The sequence below is a fragment of the Onychostoma macrolepis genome, chromosome 03 (genome assembly GCF_012432095.1).
Source record: "Onychostoma macrolepis isolate SWU-2019 chromosome 03, ASM1243209v1, whole genome shotgun sequence".
Taxonomy (NCBI): Eukaryota; Metazoa; Chordata; class Actinopteri; order Cypriniformes; family Cyprinidae; genus Onychostoma; species Onychostoma macrolepis.
The window spans coordinates 20885848-20903826 of NC_081157.1; the positions used below are offsets into that span (position 1 = coordinate 20885848).

Consider the following 17979-nt stretch of genomic DNA (forward strand, 5'->3'; position numbering starts at 1 on the left):
TTATTCGGCATGGGTGCATTCAGTTGAAAAGTGACAGTAAAGCCATTTATAATGTTACAAAAGATTTCTATTTCAAATAATTCCTGTTCTTTTGAAATTTCTATTCATCAAAATAGTATCATGGTTTCCTCAAAATATGAAGCAGCACAACTGTTTTTACTGATAACAATAATAAATGTTTATTGAGCATCAAATCAGCATATCAGAATGATATCTGAAGGATCATGTGACACTAAAGAGTGGAGTAATGCTGCTGAAAATCACAGGACTAAATTACATTTTAAAATACATCAAAAAGAAAATGGTTATTTTAAATTGCAAGAATATTTCACAGTATTAATATTTTTACTGTACTTTTGATCAAATGCAGCCTGAGTGAGCATTAGAGACTTCTTTAAAAAGTCTCTACTCATATACTCATTCTGACTTTATTTAATTTGTAGCTCGGCTGCCACTGTGAAGCTGCTGCAATGTTTGTGTTCCTTTGATCTGAAGCATCGTGCATTTGTGATTCCCAAGACAAACACGGAAATGAGCGGAACTGGTTCAAGGGGCCTCCAGCTCCAACTTGCAAATATTTTCCCCATGTAGCAAAGTCAGGGAAAGTCTGTTTATATTATATGATCTGCTTTCAGGAACTTAACATTAATTCTGGCATTCCAGGGCCAAACATGCCTGCTGTAGTGGAAATCTTGACCTCAATGACTATCTAAACATTAAGCTACAACATCATGAAATTCATCTACTCGAAACAGGACAGGAAAAATGACTGGACAACAGTGAATTGTTTTGGTAGATGTCCCAGTGCTGGTTTAAGAAGACTATGTTCTGATGACGTTTGGGCTACTAGTTCAAGGCTACACACCGAGTCCTTTTTTTCACAGATTGTTTTTACATCACTGCTAATTTGTACAGTTAAACATTAGATGATGTGTCCCCAGAATTTAGCCTATAAACCGTAAGATACATTTTAAATTTAAATTAAAAAAAAAAAAAAAATTGTTCACTTTAAAAGAGAATTTTCACTTTGTCAATAGCTACTTGGAATCTAAAAGCTGTCTAAATGTTATTTGTTGTTTTTTTAGTTTCATATTTATTCCCTACATAAGTTGTGCATCCGTATAATAATCATAAATCGGGTTTTGAACTCTCTAAAACTATAACTGAGGAAGAATCTACGGACAAGGAAAAGTCAAGCTATAATGTGTTTATGACTGTGGCTTCCCTTTACTCTGTTTCTACACATTTGACCATTAACCCTATAATATTTCAGATGTGTCAAGGTCACAAAAATATGGATGTGATTTAGATTTATGATATATTATTTACTTTTATGACTTCTGTCAGCCTTGAAAGGTGACAGGGAAGAGCAGATGTGTTGTACATGTTCACGACGGTTTATACAGCAGCAATCTCTTCCAGATATGTAGCTTTATGCTTATCAGATTTTTCGCACTATTATTCTTTCCCCGCCATCAGTGATAAGCAGGTAATTGCTGAAGGTTTTTTTTACCCCTCTTCTACTTGGAATATTGTAGAGTAGAATTGTTTGGGATGGGCGTGGACTACGCTTGACCACGCCCTCGATTGTGCAACTCTTAAATCACACCACCGACTCCCGCCTCTTGTCACGAAGCCCCGCCCACTCTACGCGCCCATTCAAATTCGAATGGTTCAAGTTCAACCATCACAACACACATATCTCTGGGTGCACCGCTTCACAAACATACATTTCCCCACAGCTTCAAATGAACACGAGTCCATCTGCTTCATCAGAACTATTTATTTCATAATAAAAACTTGACCAAAACATCAAACAGAAAAGCGAGGGGCTTTAACCAGCTCATTGAGAGACTATGGAGAGCTCATTCATATTTTTACTGGCAGTTACTTTCTTCTGTCCTGTTCAAACAGGTGAGTAAACAAGTTTACTTTATCTTTAGGGATCTTTAATGATCGTTAATTATTTTTAAACATCATTTAATCAGTATATGAATGTATTTTAACCCATAGAGATTGTGTTTTAAGTGACGTTCAGATAACATTCACTTACGCTCATCTTATTTCCAAGTGAGTGATATTGTAATAATAATAATAAAAAAAAGTTAATATATAAATACATAGGCCTATAGAAATCATGTTTTTTTTTTTCATTGTGCATTCCAGTTAATCTCAATCAAACTGCAATTGGGTTATTTTGACTAGGCTAAAAATAACTAAAAACAGCTAACTAACACAATAAAACATGATAACATAATAATAAAAAACATGATTTCTAAAAATTAAAAAAACGGAGTTAGCCTATCTGTTTTTGCAAATAAACTAGGCAATGTGTTTATGTATATTCTGCATTAATACATGATTACACAATACAATAGGTAGGCTATTTCCCTTTATGCATTAATGGCTTTAATTTAATTCCTTTCTGCTTTTTGGCTCCTACAAAATATATACTGATTAGTTTATTCGGCGTATGTGTTTATGATGATGCTAAATGTTGTATTTCAAAGCTGTTATTGCTTTCTATAGAACTCAGTTGCATCGTTCGCTTCTGTTTTGCTCAACATGAATGAATTCTCCAGCCTCACTAAGCAGGACAAATCATAGTATTGTCTTACAGTAACCACATGTGTCTATACTGTCCATGTGTCTGCTATAGGGCCCTCATTCCATAGTATTTTCGCACACATGCCTTTCCCAGAAGTTCTAAATCATTTGCAGTCTATGACGTCAGTAGGAGAGTAGTAGGGTAGATCCAAGGCATGAGGAACTGGCTTCCCACGCAAACTTATTTTCTGCCAAAAACATGCATTACTCCTCTTCACAGACAAGAAAAATAAGAAGGGTTTAAAGGAGGCACAATTTCTATGCTTATGATGTTTGGTCTCTCAGTGTTGGTTTGGCATCGGAGTCTTGCTGGATTGGTACCAGTGTAGATGGAAAGTTATTGCATATGTTAGAAAAAATCTGTAAAACACAATAAAAACACATGCATAGAACTGAGTCTTCATTAGTGGAAGTGGTGTAGTTATGTTTGGCTGTAATTGTAGATATAGATAGTCTTCTTATCAGATTATTCTTAGGAATAATTAGTTTATGGAGCTGTTTGAGCTGTGCAGAGTAAAATAAAGCTGATAGTTCAGTTTAAAAATAACCACAATTTGACTTTAGGTTCAGTAAAGTGAAATGATTTTACTATATGGGTGAATCTCTCAAAAATATGTACCTGGTCATGTTTACCCCAAAAATGTTTAATTACAGTAACTGCTGTTAGTGAAAACACCAATTCAAAATGCAAAAGTAAAAGTCTTTAAATTAGACTTTCCATCGTGCAAAATTGAATTTCTAAATTCTTTTTTGTTTGTTTGTTTGCTTGCTTGTTTTTTTTATTTTATTTTGGGGGTTAAATGTAACCATGTTCCTGACAGGATTTGATAGGTTCACCATATATGTGACAAAAACCAGTCTTAAGTCACTGGGGTATATCTGTAGCAATAGCCAAAAATACACTGTATGGGTCAAAATTATCCATTTTTTAACTTTAAAGGCGTTTTTCTCAATAGTTAGATTTTTTATTTGCACCCTCAGATTCCAGATATTCAAATAGTTGTATCTCAGACAAATATTGTCCGATCCTAACAAACCATACATCAATGAAAAGATTATTTATTCAGCTTTCAGATGCTGACTTACTGTAGATTTACTGTAGAAAGATACGCTTCTTTTTTCTCGTTGGTATCTACACGTGCAAATGATGTCATGCAGACTCTAGTGAAGCAAGAGCATACACCACAAATATTACATTAAATGAGAAGATAACCTTCTTGTAGCCCAGAAGGTTTCTTAAGGATTTTTATCAGTTATGATGCATTTAAGTTTCTTAGGCAATCTATGTGATCAGCCAGATAAACTTTCCATAACATCCTAAGCTTGGCTGCCACGTGTCTTTCTCTACCCTGAGCTGTCTTGATAGTAGGCTGTTTAGATAATAAGACACACTAGAGACATCCAAGACAAAAGCAAACAGCCACGTTGCATTCTGTGGCCAGCATCTTCAACTGCATCTATAAACAATGAACAATACATGGTGCTTTAAAGTAGATCTGGATGATACAGGATTTTTTTTTTTTTTCCAGAACGTTTGACTAATTCAGGTCACCACTCAGTAACCACTCAGTAACAATTTCACTTTGATTAACTACAATATGATTCGAGTTCTCTTTACTGAAAACTTGCAAAACTATCTGATTAACCCTTTGATGCACAACATGGGTCTAAAGTGACTCATGAAGTTTTTCTATGTCTTTGCAAGAAATTAATTTCATCATTCAGAATTCCTCAATTAACTTGTTTTTGATAATCACCAATCCTTATTTTTATTTTTTATTTCTTTCTTTTTGAATAAAAATAGTTTTTGTCACTACTCTTTTAATTCACAACAAGGGTCTAAAATGACCCATATTCATTTCGCTGTGAATATTCATATTCATTCTTTGCTGAATCTCTGAAATAAATGCATTTTATCATTTATTATTCCAGGTATTCATTAAATATCTTGTTTTTGATTTCCACAAATCATTAAGTTTATTTGTCCATTCTTTACTTTATAAAAAACACCGTTTTTTTTTTCTACTTCAATTTTACACACATGGGTCAAAATTGACCCAAATAGAAACCTTTGATATTTGCTCATTTTTTGCAAGAACATATTTACTGCAGAAAACTATTCACCTGCCCCACATTTCACAACTCAACATGGCTGCTTTTGTATAATTGATGCATTTAGTCTTATTTTATAATTTATTACCACAGAAAACATTTGATATATTGTGAAAGATAACTGGATATAAAATTTGAATGTTAGGCTAAGTTTAATAATACAGAGAAACTATTAGCTAGCTTGTTGTTGACATATTCTATCTAATGTTAGCTAGGTCACCAAAATAAAAGTCTAAATACATTATTATATACAAGTATATAGCATTGCTGTCAGGCGGAAACCTTGTATTTCCACATTTGAAGAGTTCCAATGCAAAAGCGTCTAAAAGCCATCTTGGTCATAAATGAGATAACGATACTGAGTGAATGCTCTTCACACATAGTGTGTTCATCAAGTACTTACACTTCAAATGCGCTAAATCCCAGCAACAACCCATTCAGAAGTACCAGTACTTGCATAGAAACCTATGCATAGTAGCCAGAAAGAAATGCTAATTTTACATACTTAGAGGCTTTTGCATCTGAACTCTTCATTTCATCATTTTTATTTTTTGTCATAAATCAATACTATTGGTAACCCTCTATGTCTGTCAGTGTTCCTGAAAAGTAATGGTTTTGGACATACAAGGTTTCTGTCTGACAGTGACAATATATAATCAGTATATACATGATCAACTGCTTGTTGTGCACTCTTTATCTGTGTTAGTATGGCTGATCCCAGACATTCTAGATTAATGGCTGAAATGTTTGTAGAGATGCTGCATGATGAGGAAGATCAGGAAATTCTTAGTCCTGATTCAGAGTCTGAGTCAGAGATATTCTAATGTTAATGAGTAGACTATGTGTCACAGGATCAATCTGGAGTTGTGGGTGTAAATCCAGCTCTCCTAGATGAAGAATACTCATTTGATGACACTGAAGACTCGTCTGATGAGTCCTCAGAAGGGCAAACTCAGACCCAGTCCAACAAATTGAGTAAAAATGGTTGACTCCTACTCATGTAAGCGGAGAACATGGAGGTTGCCCGTGGTGCTGTGGTACAATGTGCTGGATGTTGCCAAACTCAGTGCCTACACCAGGGGCAGCCAACGTTGATCCTGGAGAGCCACAGTTCTGCAGAGTTCAGTTCCAACCCTAATCAAACACACCTGAACAAGCTAATCCAGGTCTAAGGGTTACTAGAAAGCTACAGGCAGGTGAGTTTTTGTCAAGGTTGAAGCAAAACTCTGCAGGGCTGTGGCTCTTCAGGACAGACGCTGACCACCCCTGGCCTACACCAACTTCACTGAACAACACCCTGATAACACGGCTGGTGTGATCAATGCATGATGGCTATTCATGAAGGAGCTGGTCAAAGAGCTTGTTGTGTCACATTTGATGAGGTGTTTGGAGGGCACACCCCACATTCAAAACCATATTACAGAGGCAATGGGAAGATGTGGGATAAAAAACAAAACACAGTCACCACCCGGCCACAGGTACATCAGACAGGAGGGTCAATCGAAGAGGAAGAGGTGCAGGATCTGCCCAGCTGGCGTTTCCAGTGCATCAGGCCTGTGTGCAAGGAGCACAAACATATAGTTGTCATTTGTGAAGCATGTAAGCACTGAGATGGCGCCGTACCTGTGTGATTTTATTTTGTTAGTTTTATTTTCATCCATTCGTTCACATTCACTACAGTTGCACTACAGACAGTTAAATTTCAGTGTCATCAGTGCTATGTGTGTGACATGTGTGACAAAGTGGTAAATAAACCTATTTCAAGTGTTAAATGTTTTGGTCCAAATAACTGCTAAAATAATTATTTTAACAAAATGTCTTTATTCTTTTGTTTTATCATGCTTGCATAGATGGGTCATTTTTGACCCATGTGTGTAAACTTGATGTAGTAACATAAAAAACTAGAATTAGAATGTGATTTATTTATTTTTTTTATATTTTGAATGTTCTTGGATCATGGACTTTATAGATCAGGGAATATTAAATGCTGAAATAAACTTCCCAGTGAAGTATGAAATAACATAGGAAATGAATACGGGTCATTTTAGACCCATGTTGTGCATTAGAACGGGTTTTCATAGCTTGTGCATCAAAAGGTTAAAGAAATTTCTATTCCAAGTGCACCACACATGAAGTGGTCAACATGGTGTAAATGTAAAACAAATTCACTTATTTAACATCTTTGTGGAAAAGATACTTGAAATATGAAGATAAATAAATATATTTATTTATTTATTATTATTATTATTATTTTTAAATGTATCGTAAATGTTTAGAAATAATTCAAAATAAGAAGAATGCTAAATATTTCTTAGCCAAAATGTAGACGTTCCGTTTCAGAGGTCAGCTCAAAAGCTCAAGGAAATTCTAATTCAAAACTAGTATACCTAGTAGACTAGTATAACACCAGTATGGGCTTTTAATAATATAGGCTTTTAATTTTAACAGTAAAGGTTTTGTAAAAACAGAAAATAACATCACCATTCAGCCTGTCACTATTATACAAAAATTAAATATCAAACACACATCAGGTGCGCTGCCATCAATAATTTTTGCCTTTTTTATGTTTGCTAATACTTAGTTATTTAAAACTTTTGTTCATTGATTCTTAAAAAAAAACAAAAAAACATGGCAAAACATTACATTTGAATTAATCGATGAAACCAGAAAAAACGCCCCTCCATACTTTGAAGAGATGTATGATGTCAACCAAGGTCATAAACGTTTTTATATCAATGGAAGGTTTGTCTTTAAATACCGATAAGACCTGTCTACATGTTACATTTGTGTAATCATTAATCATTTTATGACCACATTTCCATTATAAGATAGAATGAACCAACTCTGAATCCTGATTGGATGAGCCAAGTTGGAAGGTGTTGTAAAATGGTCACTATAAAGTTAATATATTAATTCGTGAAGTTGCCACATTGTTTGGCAACAGCCTATGGTAAGGCTAATGAACTTTGTGATGACTAATTTTAAACATTAAAAATATTTATCTAATAATGTAAGTTATATTAATTTATGAATTGTTTATTTAAAATATGTATTTTTTTCTTACAAAAGTAATAAGCCACTTAATGTTATGCTAAGTGATTTCACTACTTTGTTGGCAAAAAATTACATAAAAGTTATAAATTTAATGATCTTGAAATAATTTCCTCAATGTCACAATTATGAATTTAAATTAGTGATTGAATTCTTTTGAATTCCTCCACATTTGTTTTCAGAAATAGGTGACCCAGATCCATTGAGCTGTGGGCTAAAGCCATCAAAAGGCCATTGTCAACACGTCATTATTTCCCTGACAACTATGAATACTAACTAATGAACATCACATGACTCTTCCACTTCTACTTGAGTAACACTGGGTGGTTACGGAGAATGTCATTAGATATCTTTGTTTTATTATCAATTTAAAGGTTTACTACTTGAACTAAAATGCAGCCATTGTTGCATCCAGCCAGTGTCAAGAGCATGTTTCTTTTTTGTTTGTGTATGACTTGTCATCATTTTAAAAAGGTGGTGGAGCTGTCTTTAAGTTTGTTGGTGTTGTGCTTCTCAGAGCAAGCAAGCCTCCTCCTTAATTAAGATCTAGAAGACCTCCCCTTACTGGCATTTTAGATTACAAAGCAGGAAAAACTTGACACCCTCTTTGTCCATATGTGTTGCAATCAGTAAATCATACATAACACAGTTACAGTGTTAGCGCTTGATTGTGTACAGTGATATGCTTAGATGTGAGGGCTAAGGAAGATTATAAGGTGAAAAGCAAAAGTGATTCTCGCCCTCTAGTATTTTACCTCAAATGACTAAAATAACATGCTTAAGGTGTTGGATAATGTGTCACTTATGTGAAGCATAACTTATGTCTCCATTTGACAGGTGTTTTGACTTGTGAACCACGGCAGTATCAGTGTGGCAATGGAAAGTGTATCACATCGAGATGGGTGTGTGATGAAACTGATGACTGTGGTGATGGCACTGATGAACTTCCTGCTGCCTGCTGTAAGTGTTCCTCCATCTAAGATAAGTCAGTTGTCCTGAAGAGATGTTGGTGTAACGATGATGCTAGGTGCAATGATTTAAATGTTGTTAACTGTTTATCCATAGATGACGATTCTACACTCCTATTGGAAGCTGAAAGAAATTTATTCAAAACGCTAAACTTTGCTTAATTTTCGTTTTTTGTGGTCACGTACAAAATATTATTGCCCTAAATTGCCCTAAATTACGTGGCAGTGAGTGAAATTCTGTCTGATACCAATAAGCTGATTAATTATTTTGATGCCATGTCTGGCACTTAAAATTCTGTACTGTTTTGTTTAAAATAAATAAAATTCGACACAACATTGAATATTCATTTTGAGATTACACTGTTAAGTTTGTGTTTAGTTTAGGTGTTTAAATTTTTAGTTTTGTTAAAAAATCAGTGAGCACTAGGTTATTTCAGGGTAACAAGGTAATATAAATTTAAAAATAAGCAGAACAAGATTGTGCACAATTAAATATCCAATATCAACTGGAATAAAAAAAAAATCACTAACATTTGCTGCTAACTCATCATTATATCTTACATCCCTAGCTAGGCACCACTCATATTTTCTACAGAAAATGTAAAAATAAATTTTTTCCCTCTTTTTTCAGTGGCCAAGACCTGTAGACCCAGTGAATTCAGCTGTGGTGGGCGACTAAACCAGTGTGTGCCAAAGAGCTGGAAGTGTGATGGCAAGGCGGACTGTGAGAACGGTGCGGATGAGGAAGGCTGTGGTGAGTGACATCTTGAAGTTATGTGTATCTTCATGGTGCTGCCAGTGTGCACATGTGTTTAAAATCTCCATCACCACTTGCAGAACCTCGCCGGTGTCCGGATGGCGAGTTCCGCTGCGGCAGCGGTCAGTGTGTGAGTGCTGCATTTGTGTGTGATGATGAGAGAGACTGCGATGACGGCAGTGATGAAGTCTCCTGTCCACCCACCACGTGTGGCTCCGGCTCCTTCAGGTGCAACAACGCACAGTGTGTGCCTCGACTGTGGGTCTGTGATGGAGATGCCGACTGTGTCGATGGCTCAGACGAATTGCCTCAGAAATGCAGTAAAGGAACGCCTAAACCTACCAAAAACCCCTGCTCCTCTATGGAATTCCATTGCGGCAGTGGGGAATGCATACACAGTAGCTGGAAATGCGATGGGGGAGAAGATTGTTTGGATCGCTCCGATGAGAAAAACTGCTGTAAGAAATAAGACTTGTTGATGTTACTGACATATAAAGTTCTTTCATGAAACTTGGCACAGTCCGATAGGTCATTTTCAATCTGACATAATAACATCATCACTTGGCGCAGCTGATTGGTTCTTTTTGTATCAGCAGCCAATGAGCTTCTGCTCAATATTCAAATATAATGACTAGTGCTTGCTGTAGCAGTTGCAGTGTGCTTCAGCAACCCTCCACCTTCCCCAGCTCCACTGTCTAGGTCTGCTGTGGGGTGACTCCGCCATGACCAAACACATTAACGTTGTCATTACCATGCCAATCCCTCCGAGAGTTGTCATGACAGAAATACAGATAATCTGTGCATGGTACACACAAGGATACCAGGAAGACTCATTCATCTTAGAATAGCAGTACCACGACTAAAACAATGATAAAGACAACTTTACAGCGTACATTTTTATAGAAGGATAAATGTACACGTTAATAAAAAAAACACTAAATTCAGATTTTTGCTTTTAAGCCATTAGAAATGCCTTACCCCTTAAGAGTTCCATTATAAATGCATTACTTGAAATGCATTTTTTTGTTTCCAGTAATATTTTTATTTTTTGTCCACACACTGAATGCAAAAGCAAAAAATGCAGTGTTTAATGTACAGTTTGTGGGGGCAGGATTGTGGACCAATGAGATGTCATGTGGGCGGCGCTACACAGCAGAAATAGAACCCAATGAATCGATAAATTGGACGCTTGTCGCAGTCACGGGCAATTACTGTTATCACTTTTCACTTAAAAATGTAACCTTAAAAGCATCATAATTAAGACATAATTAACTATTTTTCTCTTTCCAGCCTTGCCCACATGCCGACCGGATGAGTTCCAATGTGGTGACGGATCTTGCATCCATGGCAGCCGGCAGTGCAACCACGTATATGACTGCAAAGATTCGAGTGATGAGCTGGGCTGTGTTAATGGTGAACCTTACACATTATGCTCTTTACACAAAACTGCTTCTGGCGTTATTCTGATGTGTTTAACTTATATTTCTCCTTTTTGATTTTCAGCAACCCATTGTGAGCCACCACACAGGTTTAAGTGCCGCAGTGGTGAATGCATCAGCATGGAAAAAGTTTGCAACAAGCAAAGGGACTGTAGGGATTGGTCTGACGAGCCATTACGAGAATGTGGTAAGTAAAAACAGCTTTCCAGGAGGTGCATTGCTTAGAATTACGTCAAAAACCAACTTGTGCTACAATATGTGATTTTCAAATCCACAGATTCTAATGAGTGTCTTTACAACAACGGGGGTTGCTCTCATATATGTAATGACCTAAAGATTGGTTACGAGTGCCTCTGTCCCACTGGCTTCCGGTTGGTGGACAAGAGACGTTGTGAAGGTAAGAAACTGAAATTAGTTCCCATATTGAATCATCTGGAAATCTGGTCATAGTATGTTTCACAGACCTTGGTGCAGATCCAGTTCAAAGAATGATTTAATTTGTACTTTAAACTTATTTGCTTTTTCTGAGCTGGAAGTAAGGGTAGAGTTTGTTCAGTAAGTCCATGCTGTTGCTGCCTGTAATGATTCAGTGGTGTTACGGAAACCGTTCTGAAGCAACAGAATGACTATTTAACTTCAAGGCCACATATTTGTTTGATTTCTTCAGACATTGATGAGTGCGCCAACCCAGACACCTGCAGCCAAATCTGCGTCAACCTGATGGGTAGTTACAAGTGTGAGTGCGAGGATGGCTACCAGATGGACCCAGCCAGCAAGGCTTGCAAAGCTATTGGTACAGCTTTTAAACTTACAAATAGTCATTTCCCAATTCCCATACTTGCATACTGATAAACTCTATGGTTCTATACAAACATGGTTCTATAGGAACAATCGCCTACATATTTTTCACCAATCGCCATGAGGTCAGGAAGATGACTCTGGATCGTAGCGAGTATTCACGTGTTATTCCCCGCCTGAAGAACGTTGTGGCACTGGATATGAATGTTGCTTCCAGGGAGATCTACTGGTCAGATTTATCCCTCAAAAAGATATACAGGTAAATCTTTGGACTCGTGGTCAGTCTTGAGTCTCAATTGCTTCTTACCCAACCGAGCTTCCTGATGTCATATTTTGTCTTTCTTTCCCAGAGCACCAATGGATACAGCAGATAACTCCTCCCAACACAGTGTTGTGATTGGCAGTGACTTAGATGCACCTGAAGGTATCGCTGTCGACTGGATCCACGGGAACATCTACTGGACAGACAGCATCAAAGGTGCCATCTCTGTGGCAACAGCGGATGGAAGCAGACGCAAGACTCTCTTCAAAGAAAACCTGGCAAAGCCACGTGCTATTGTGGTCGACCCTATTAAGAAGTATGTCAAGTCCCATATACTCTAAAATAAAGGGATACACTACGTGGGCAAGTGGTTTACTATGTTAAATCTTCTCCTATTTGTTGTAGCTTCATGTTCTGGACTGATTGGGGCACACCAGCTAAGATCGAGAGAGGTGGTCTTAATGGAGGGGACCGCTATGCCCTAGTTACAGATAACATTGTCTGGCCCAATGGAATAACCCTTGGTATGAACATGTCCACTTGCCTAACTGTCCACAAAGTGTAACTTTGGTCTGACCCACTTTCTTGTCTTGTCGCATGCATAGACCTTTTGACCCAGCGTCTGTACTGGGTCGACTCCAAACTACACACTCTCTCCAGCATCAGCGTGCAGGGAGATGGTCGGCGTACTCTGATCATTGACCAGGGCAAACTTGCCCACCCTCTGGGTCTCACTGTTTTTGAGGTAAAACTTTCATGCTCCTTTCAAACTTGTTGTTGGAAGACCTTGTTTAGGAGGTTACCTGAATGCTCACTCAAGAATTCTCCATCATCATTTTTAGGAGAAAGTGTTTTGGACAGATGTGAGCAATAACGCAATTCTAAGTGCAAATCGTGTGACTGGAAGAGACATCACGAAAGTGGCCGAACACCTCTCGTCCCCAGAGGACATTGTCTTGTACCACAACCTCAAGCAACCGACTGGTATGTCGGCCATTATATAGCCATATGTTTGATGGTACCTTGAGAAATAGTCTTCAGGGATACTGAACTTATTCTGAATGTCTTTCCAGGAATCAACTGGTGCAGGGTCAGCAACGGTGGCTGTGAATTCCTGTGCCTGGCTGCCCCGCAAATCAATAGATTCTCACCCAAATACACTTGTGCCTGCCCAGACAACATGATGTTGGCCAGAGACATGCGGAAGTGTGTTCAAGGCAAGTCAGATTTGGTGCTTGTTGTCAAGACATGGATATAAACTTAATGTAATTTCTGCTGATTTCTACAGCTAACATTTTTTTGTGTTTTTATTTTGAGCAGCTGTAGTCACACCAGAACCTCCTGTCAAGCCCGAAATAGTTACAACTAGTCATCCTAAAGTACATTCAAAGACAACACCAAATTCTGCTCCTGCGATCTCTAACCGACCCACTCAACCTGCTCCAATCAAGCCATCCCAAACCTCAACTAAACTTCCTTTATCCACCCAGACAGGTAAGTCTTGCTTTATACACCCAGACAGGTATGTCTTGCTTTATACACCCAGACATTACCATCTGTCCCGGTCTTCTCCTTTTCTTGGAAAATTAGACAAACCCAAGCCTCAACCCTAATCTCAAAACCCTAGAGCAGTGGTGTCCAATCCAGAGTTTAGCTCCAACCCCAATTAAATTCACCTGAACTAGCTAATTAAAGGGTTGGTTAACCCAAAAATGAAAATCTGTCATTAATTACTCACCCTCATGTCATTCCAAACCTGTAAGGCCTTCGCTCAACTTCTGAGCAAATTTTTTATTTTTTTTTTTCACCCGAGAGCTTTCTGACCTACATAGACAGCAATGCAACTGACATGTTCAAGACCCAGAAAGGTAGTAAGGACATTGTTAAAATAGTCCATGTGACATCAGTGGTTCAACAGCGGTAATACTTTTTGTGCACTACGAAAACAAAAATAATGAATGCGTTGAAGACTGACACGGAAGAGAAGAAATTGTTGAATAAAATCATTATTTTTCTTTTTTTGCACACAAAAAGTCTTCTTGTTGCTTCATAAAATTACGGTTGAAACACTGATGTCACATGGATTATTTTAACGATGTATTTTCTACCTTTCTGGGTCTTGAACATGTCAGTCGCATTGCTATGCAGGGTCAGAAAGCGCACAGATTTCATCAATAAATTTCTTAATTAGTGTTCTGAAGATGAATGAAGGTCTTACGAGTTTGGAACGACATGAAGGTGAGTAACAAATGACAGAATTTTCATTTTTGGGTGAACTAACCCTTTAAGGTTTTACAAAGCATACTAGAAATGTCCAGGCAGGCGTGTTGAACCATTCAATGTCATATTACAGTTTTATTGACATTTGTGACATCTCTTTTACAAGTTATTGTGATTTCTCTTTAGATGACCACTACAGTAATGTTAAAGCTGTGTCTCAATCATCATCTTCCACACTATTGGCCCTGTACATTTTGCTTCCTCTTGGTGAGTGCTTCAATGCAAATGCGTAAACAAGCAATACAAAAATGTGTAGTGTTCTGAAAGCCTGTGAGTTACTAACAAAGGGAGTTTTTTAATGCATTATGTAGGTTCACACAACTTAGTCGCAATGTAACAGATATAGTGAAAGATCTTTTTTTTTATGTCTCATCTTTTTTAAAGCAATCCTGTGTTTGGTTGTGGGTGGTGCTGTGCTGTTCTGGAGAAAGTGGCATCAGAAAAATACCAACAGCATCCACTTTGACAACCCAGTTTATCAAAAGACCACAGAGGACCAGGTGCATCTATGCAGAAACGGTAGTTCTGATGGCTATTTTTACCCACAGGTGCGATATACTTTATAAAAAATATTTAACACAATATTCATGTTAGCCGTATTAGCTAATGTCCTAAAGCATTGTTAACTTTATCGGTTTATAGCCTACTTAGACTACTGTCTGGTATATTACTGTGTCTAAAAATGAAGGTCTTATTTTGCTTTCACAGAGACAGGTTGTGAGTATTGATGATGAAATATGATTATGACATTGAAGTCCATGCCAAAACTGATGTTTCAAGACGAGCCATATTTGATGTCTGTCCTACTTGGAGGTCAGTTCTACAGTAAAACAACATCTGAGGAACAGTGGAGATACAAACTGTCTTTTCACACAAGGCATCTGATGCAAAAAAAGCAAAACAATCCAGAGCAGACGGTTTACAGCAGACGCAAGAAAAAAAAAATGAAAACAAAGAAACCTCAGACAACAACAACCTCAGCTATCAAGGCTGCTTTCACTTTATATAAATTATGCAATTATGAATATAGATATATTTTAATAGCACTTAAAATTAAAAATCAACATTTTATTCTCATGAGATGTCCATGATAAGTTATTATTGTACTAATATTGTATGTATTTTAGTACATTTTAAAGAGTTGAAAATGAATTCTATGCAGATTTTGAGATTTTTAGAAGTTAATTTGCTGTCATGAGCTGTGCAAAGTTGGTTTTCCTGATGTTATATGCCGTTGTTTACACCATTTTCAGTCATCAAGTTCTTTTTTTGTGCCAAAATGGTCAATGTTACTTCTGAAGCTGGAAGTTCACGATAAAAAGACTTTGTCCAACTGCAGCTCAATATCTAGCTGCTTTCTCATATGCAGTACTGATACTGAAGTTACTTTTCTTTCACTATTATAAAGTTCCTCATTATATGAGCCAGTGATTCCAGTGATTTTTCTATGACTTTGCTGCAGTGAAAATGCGGATGATTCATGCCAGATACTATTCAAGGAGTCAGAAAATGTCCTTCATTTTTATTACAAACATGTTGTGATCAAGGTGATGTGTCAATTGTTTTACATTCTCAATGTCAGTGTGTAAATAATGTATGTAAATATGTTTATTATTGCATTTGTATTTTTAAGTATGCAGTATTGTATATAAAGAAACTTTTTATTTATTTTTTTGAATCTAACTCTTTGGGTGATAATTGGCTTTCACTGCTGTGTACTATGTCAGCTGTTCATTTGTAAAGAATTTATGATATGTTTCTGTACATTCTGATTGATTAATTAATCTAGTGATGCATTTCCCAATCATGGCTTCCCAATAATCCCCATCCACTTGATTGGCTCTATCTCTCTCTCCTCTCCACCTGTAGCTGGTGTGTGGTGAGCGCACTGGCGCCGTTGTCCTGTGGCTGCCGTCGCATCATCCAAGTGGATGCTTCACACTGGTGGTGGTTGAGGAGAGACCCCCCCCACATGATTGTAAAGCGCTTTGGGTGTATTGCAATACACATTAAAAGCGCTATATAAATGCCTCATTCATTCATTCATTTTCTGAGAAGCCAATCATGATTGTTCTTGACCTGTGTGTAAACCTAACTTGAAATAAACCATTTAAAGATTTCACTTGACTGTAGTTGTGTTTTTCATGTAGTAAATCTGTCATGACAAAAACATCATTAGCTTTTCCAGGGCTGTGCTTTATATCAATCCAATAAAATCCAATATTCCAGTACAGTTTAGAGCTGCAAAGGATGAAACTGTTCGTAGCTTAATGAAGTTAGAATAAAAAACACCCTATGAGGATCAATTTCAGCAAATGAGAAGATCAAGGGGTCAATTCCTTTTGCCAGAGATCTGCCGAATGTATCCCTTCATCTGGAGCACATGAAGCCCAGGCTGAAAGTCACAAAGACAGCTATAAATGTGAACCTAAAGGCCTTATTTTACATGTGACTCTGCTTCTAAATAAGAGCACTTTCCTACTGAATGCACATTATTCATGTAGATGTAGAATGACCTGTAAAACCACAAAGTAATGATAGTAAAGCCATGACTTCTGGAATTCTAGTAAAAGAGGTGATTTCCAGGAAAATGAATTCCAGGAAAAGCTCATGTCTCAGTTTTCAAAACACACTTGCCCCATGGGATGACACCATGATATACCGACATCCTGGGAAAATTGGGCCAAGGATTAGTTGGGGCTGGTGGCCCTCTATGACCTGCAGATGTTTTTGACTAAGGCGACTGGGCAAGCAGATCCACCTCCAACGCGTTTTGTTATCACTCACGTTTCTGGCACTTCTAAGAGTGTTGTGTGGGGCGACCAGAAAACCTGGCATGGAATCAGGTGGGCGGGACTTCGTGTGAGTGTATGGCAGCTTTATTCTACAAGCCAAGTGTGCATTGTTTGGTGGTTATGTTAGATAAAACATTCATTTGCGTTAATTTTTCGAATTATCTAATCTATTTACATCTAAAAATACATATTTATTTGATCAAAAATATTTTAAAAACTGTAATATTGTGAAATATTATTACAATTAATAATGACAGTTTTCTATTGGGATATATTTTAATATATAGGCCTATTTAAAAATAGTCTTCTTTAGTGTCACATGATCCTTCAGAAATCATTCTAATATGCTGATTTGCAGCTCAAGAAACATTCCTTATTATTATCAAAAGTCGAAAACAGTTGTGCTGCTTCATATTTTTGAGGAAACTATGTTTTTTCTTCAGAATTCGTAATGAATGGAAAGTTAAAACACATCATTTATATTTTGTGAAATTATTATTATTATTGTTTTATCTATTTAATGTGTCTTTGCTGAATAAAACCATGAATTTCTAAATTCTTACTGACCCCAAACCTTTTTTATTTTATGTTTTTACTTTAGTGAAAAATCGTTGTTTTGTACTGCTTTTGCCCTTTATAATTTATGGCCATCAAATTCAGCTGTTTTAGGATCTGTCTCTTTTGGCTTTTTTTTATTGCTAAAAACAGTTGTACATCACAGTGTGTCCAGAACAGGCCATAATTGTTTTCTTTCTCGTAATCTCTCAGAAATCGCATGTTCTGACATCACTAAAGATTAGCCTTAGAAACCTGGACACTCTGTCACCGCACAATGTTTGTGTGGCATGTTTGTTTTGTGACTTTGCTTTGGCAAGAAAAAACAAATCCTCATATGGAATATTGCTTGATA

At 37.0% G+C, this 17979-nt stretch overlaps 1 protein-coding gene across 1 annotated transcript; it reads left to right on the forward strand.

Annotated features, from left to right (window-relative positions):
* Window positions 1-1699: 1699 nt before the first annotated feature.
* LOC131536059 (low-density lipoprotein receptor-like) lies at window positions 1700-16401 on the forward strand. The gene is made up of 18 exons (XM_058768701.1): window positions 1700-1914; window positions 8608-8730; window positions 9370-9492; window positions 9576-9953; window positions 10786-10908; window positions 10999-11121; window positions 11212-11331; window positions 11602-11727; window positions 11820-11991; window positions 12083-12310; window positions 12400-12518; window positions 12600-12739; window positions 12837-12978; window positions 13068-13211; window positions 13315-13488; window positions 14401-14481; window positions 14659-14822; window positions 14983-16401. Exons 1-18 carry the CDS (start codon window positions 1857-1859, stop codon window positions 15013-15015), a joined length of 2571 nt encoding a protein of 856 aa, XP_058624684.1. The 5' UTR covers window positions 1700-1856; the 3' UTR covers window positions 15016-16401.
* Window positions 16402-17979: the final 1578 nt, after the last annotated feature.

What these genes read in the sequence shown, in the direction of transcription:
- LOC131536059 (XM_058768701.1), top strand. Translation starts at nt 1,857, where the DNA reads ATGGAGAGCTCATTCATATTTTTACTGGCAGTTACTTTCTTCTGTCCT. An exon ending in TGAGCTGGGCTGTGTTAATG is followed by an intron (nt 10,909 to 10,998) that starts GTGAACCTTACA and finishes TTTGATTTTCAG; the next exon opens with CAACCCATTGTGAGCCACCA. An exon ending in GCCCAATGGAATAACCCTTG is followed by an intron (nt 12,519 to 12,599) that starts GTATGAACATGT and finishes TCGCATGCATAG; the next exon opens with ACCTTTTGACCCAGCGTCTG.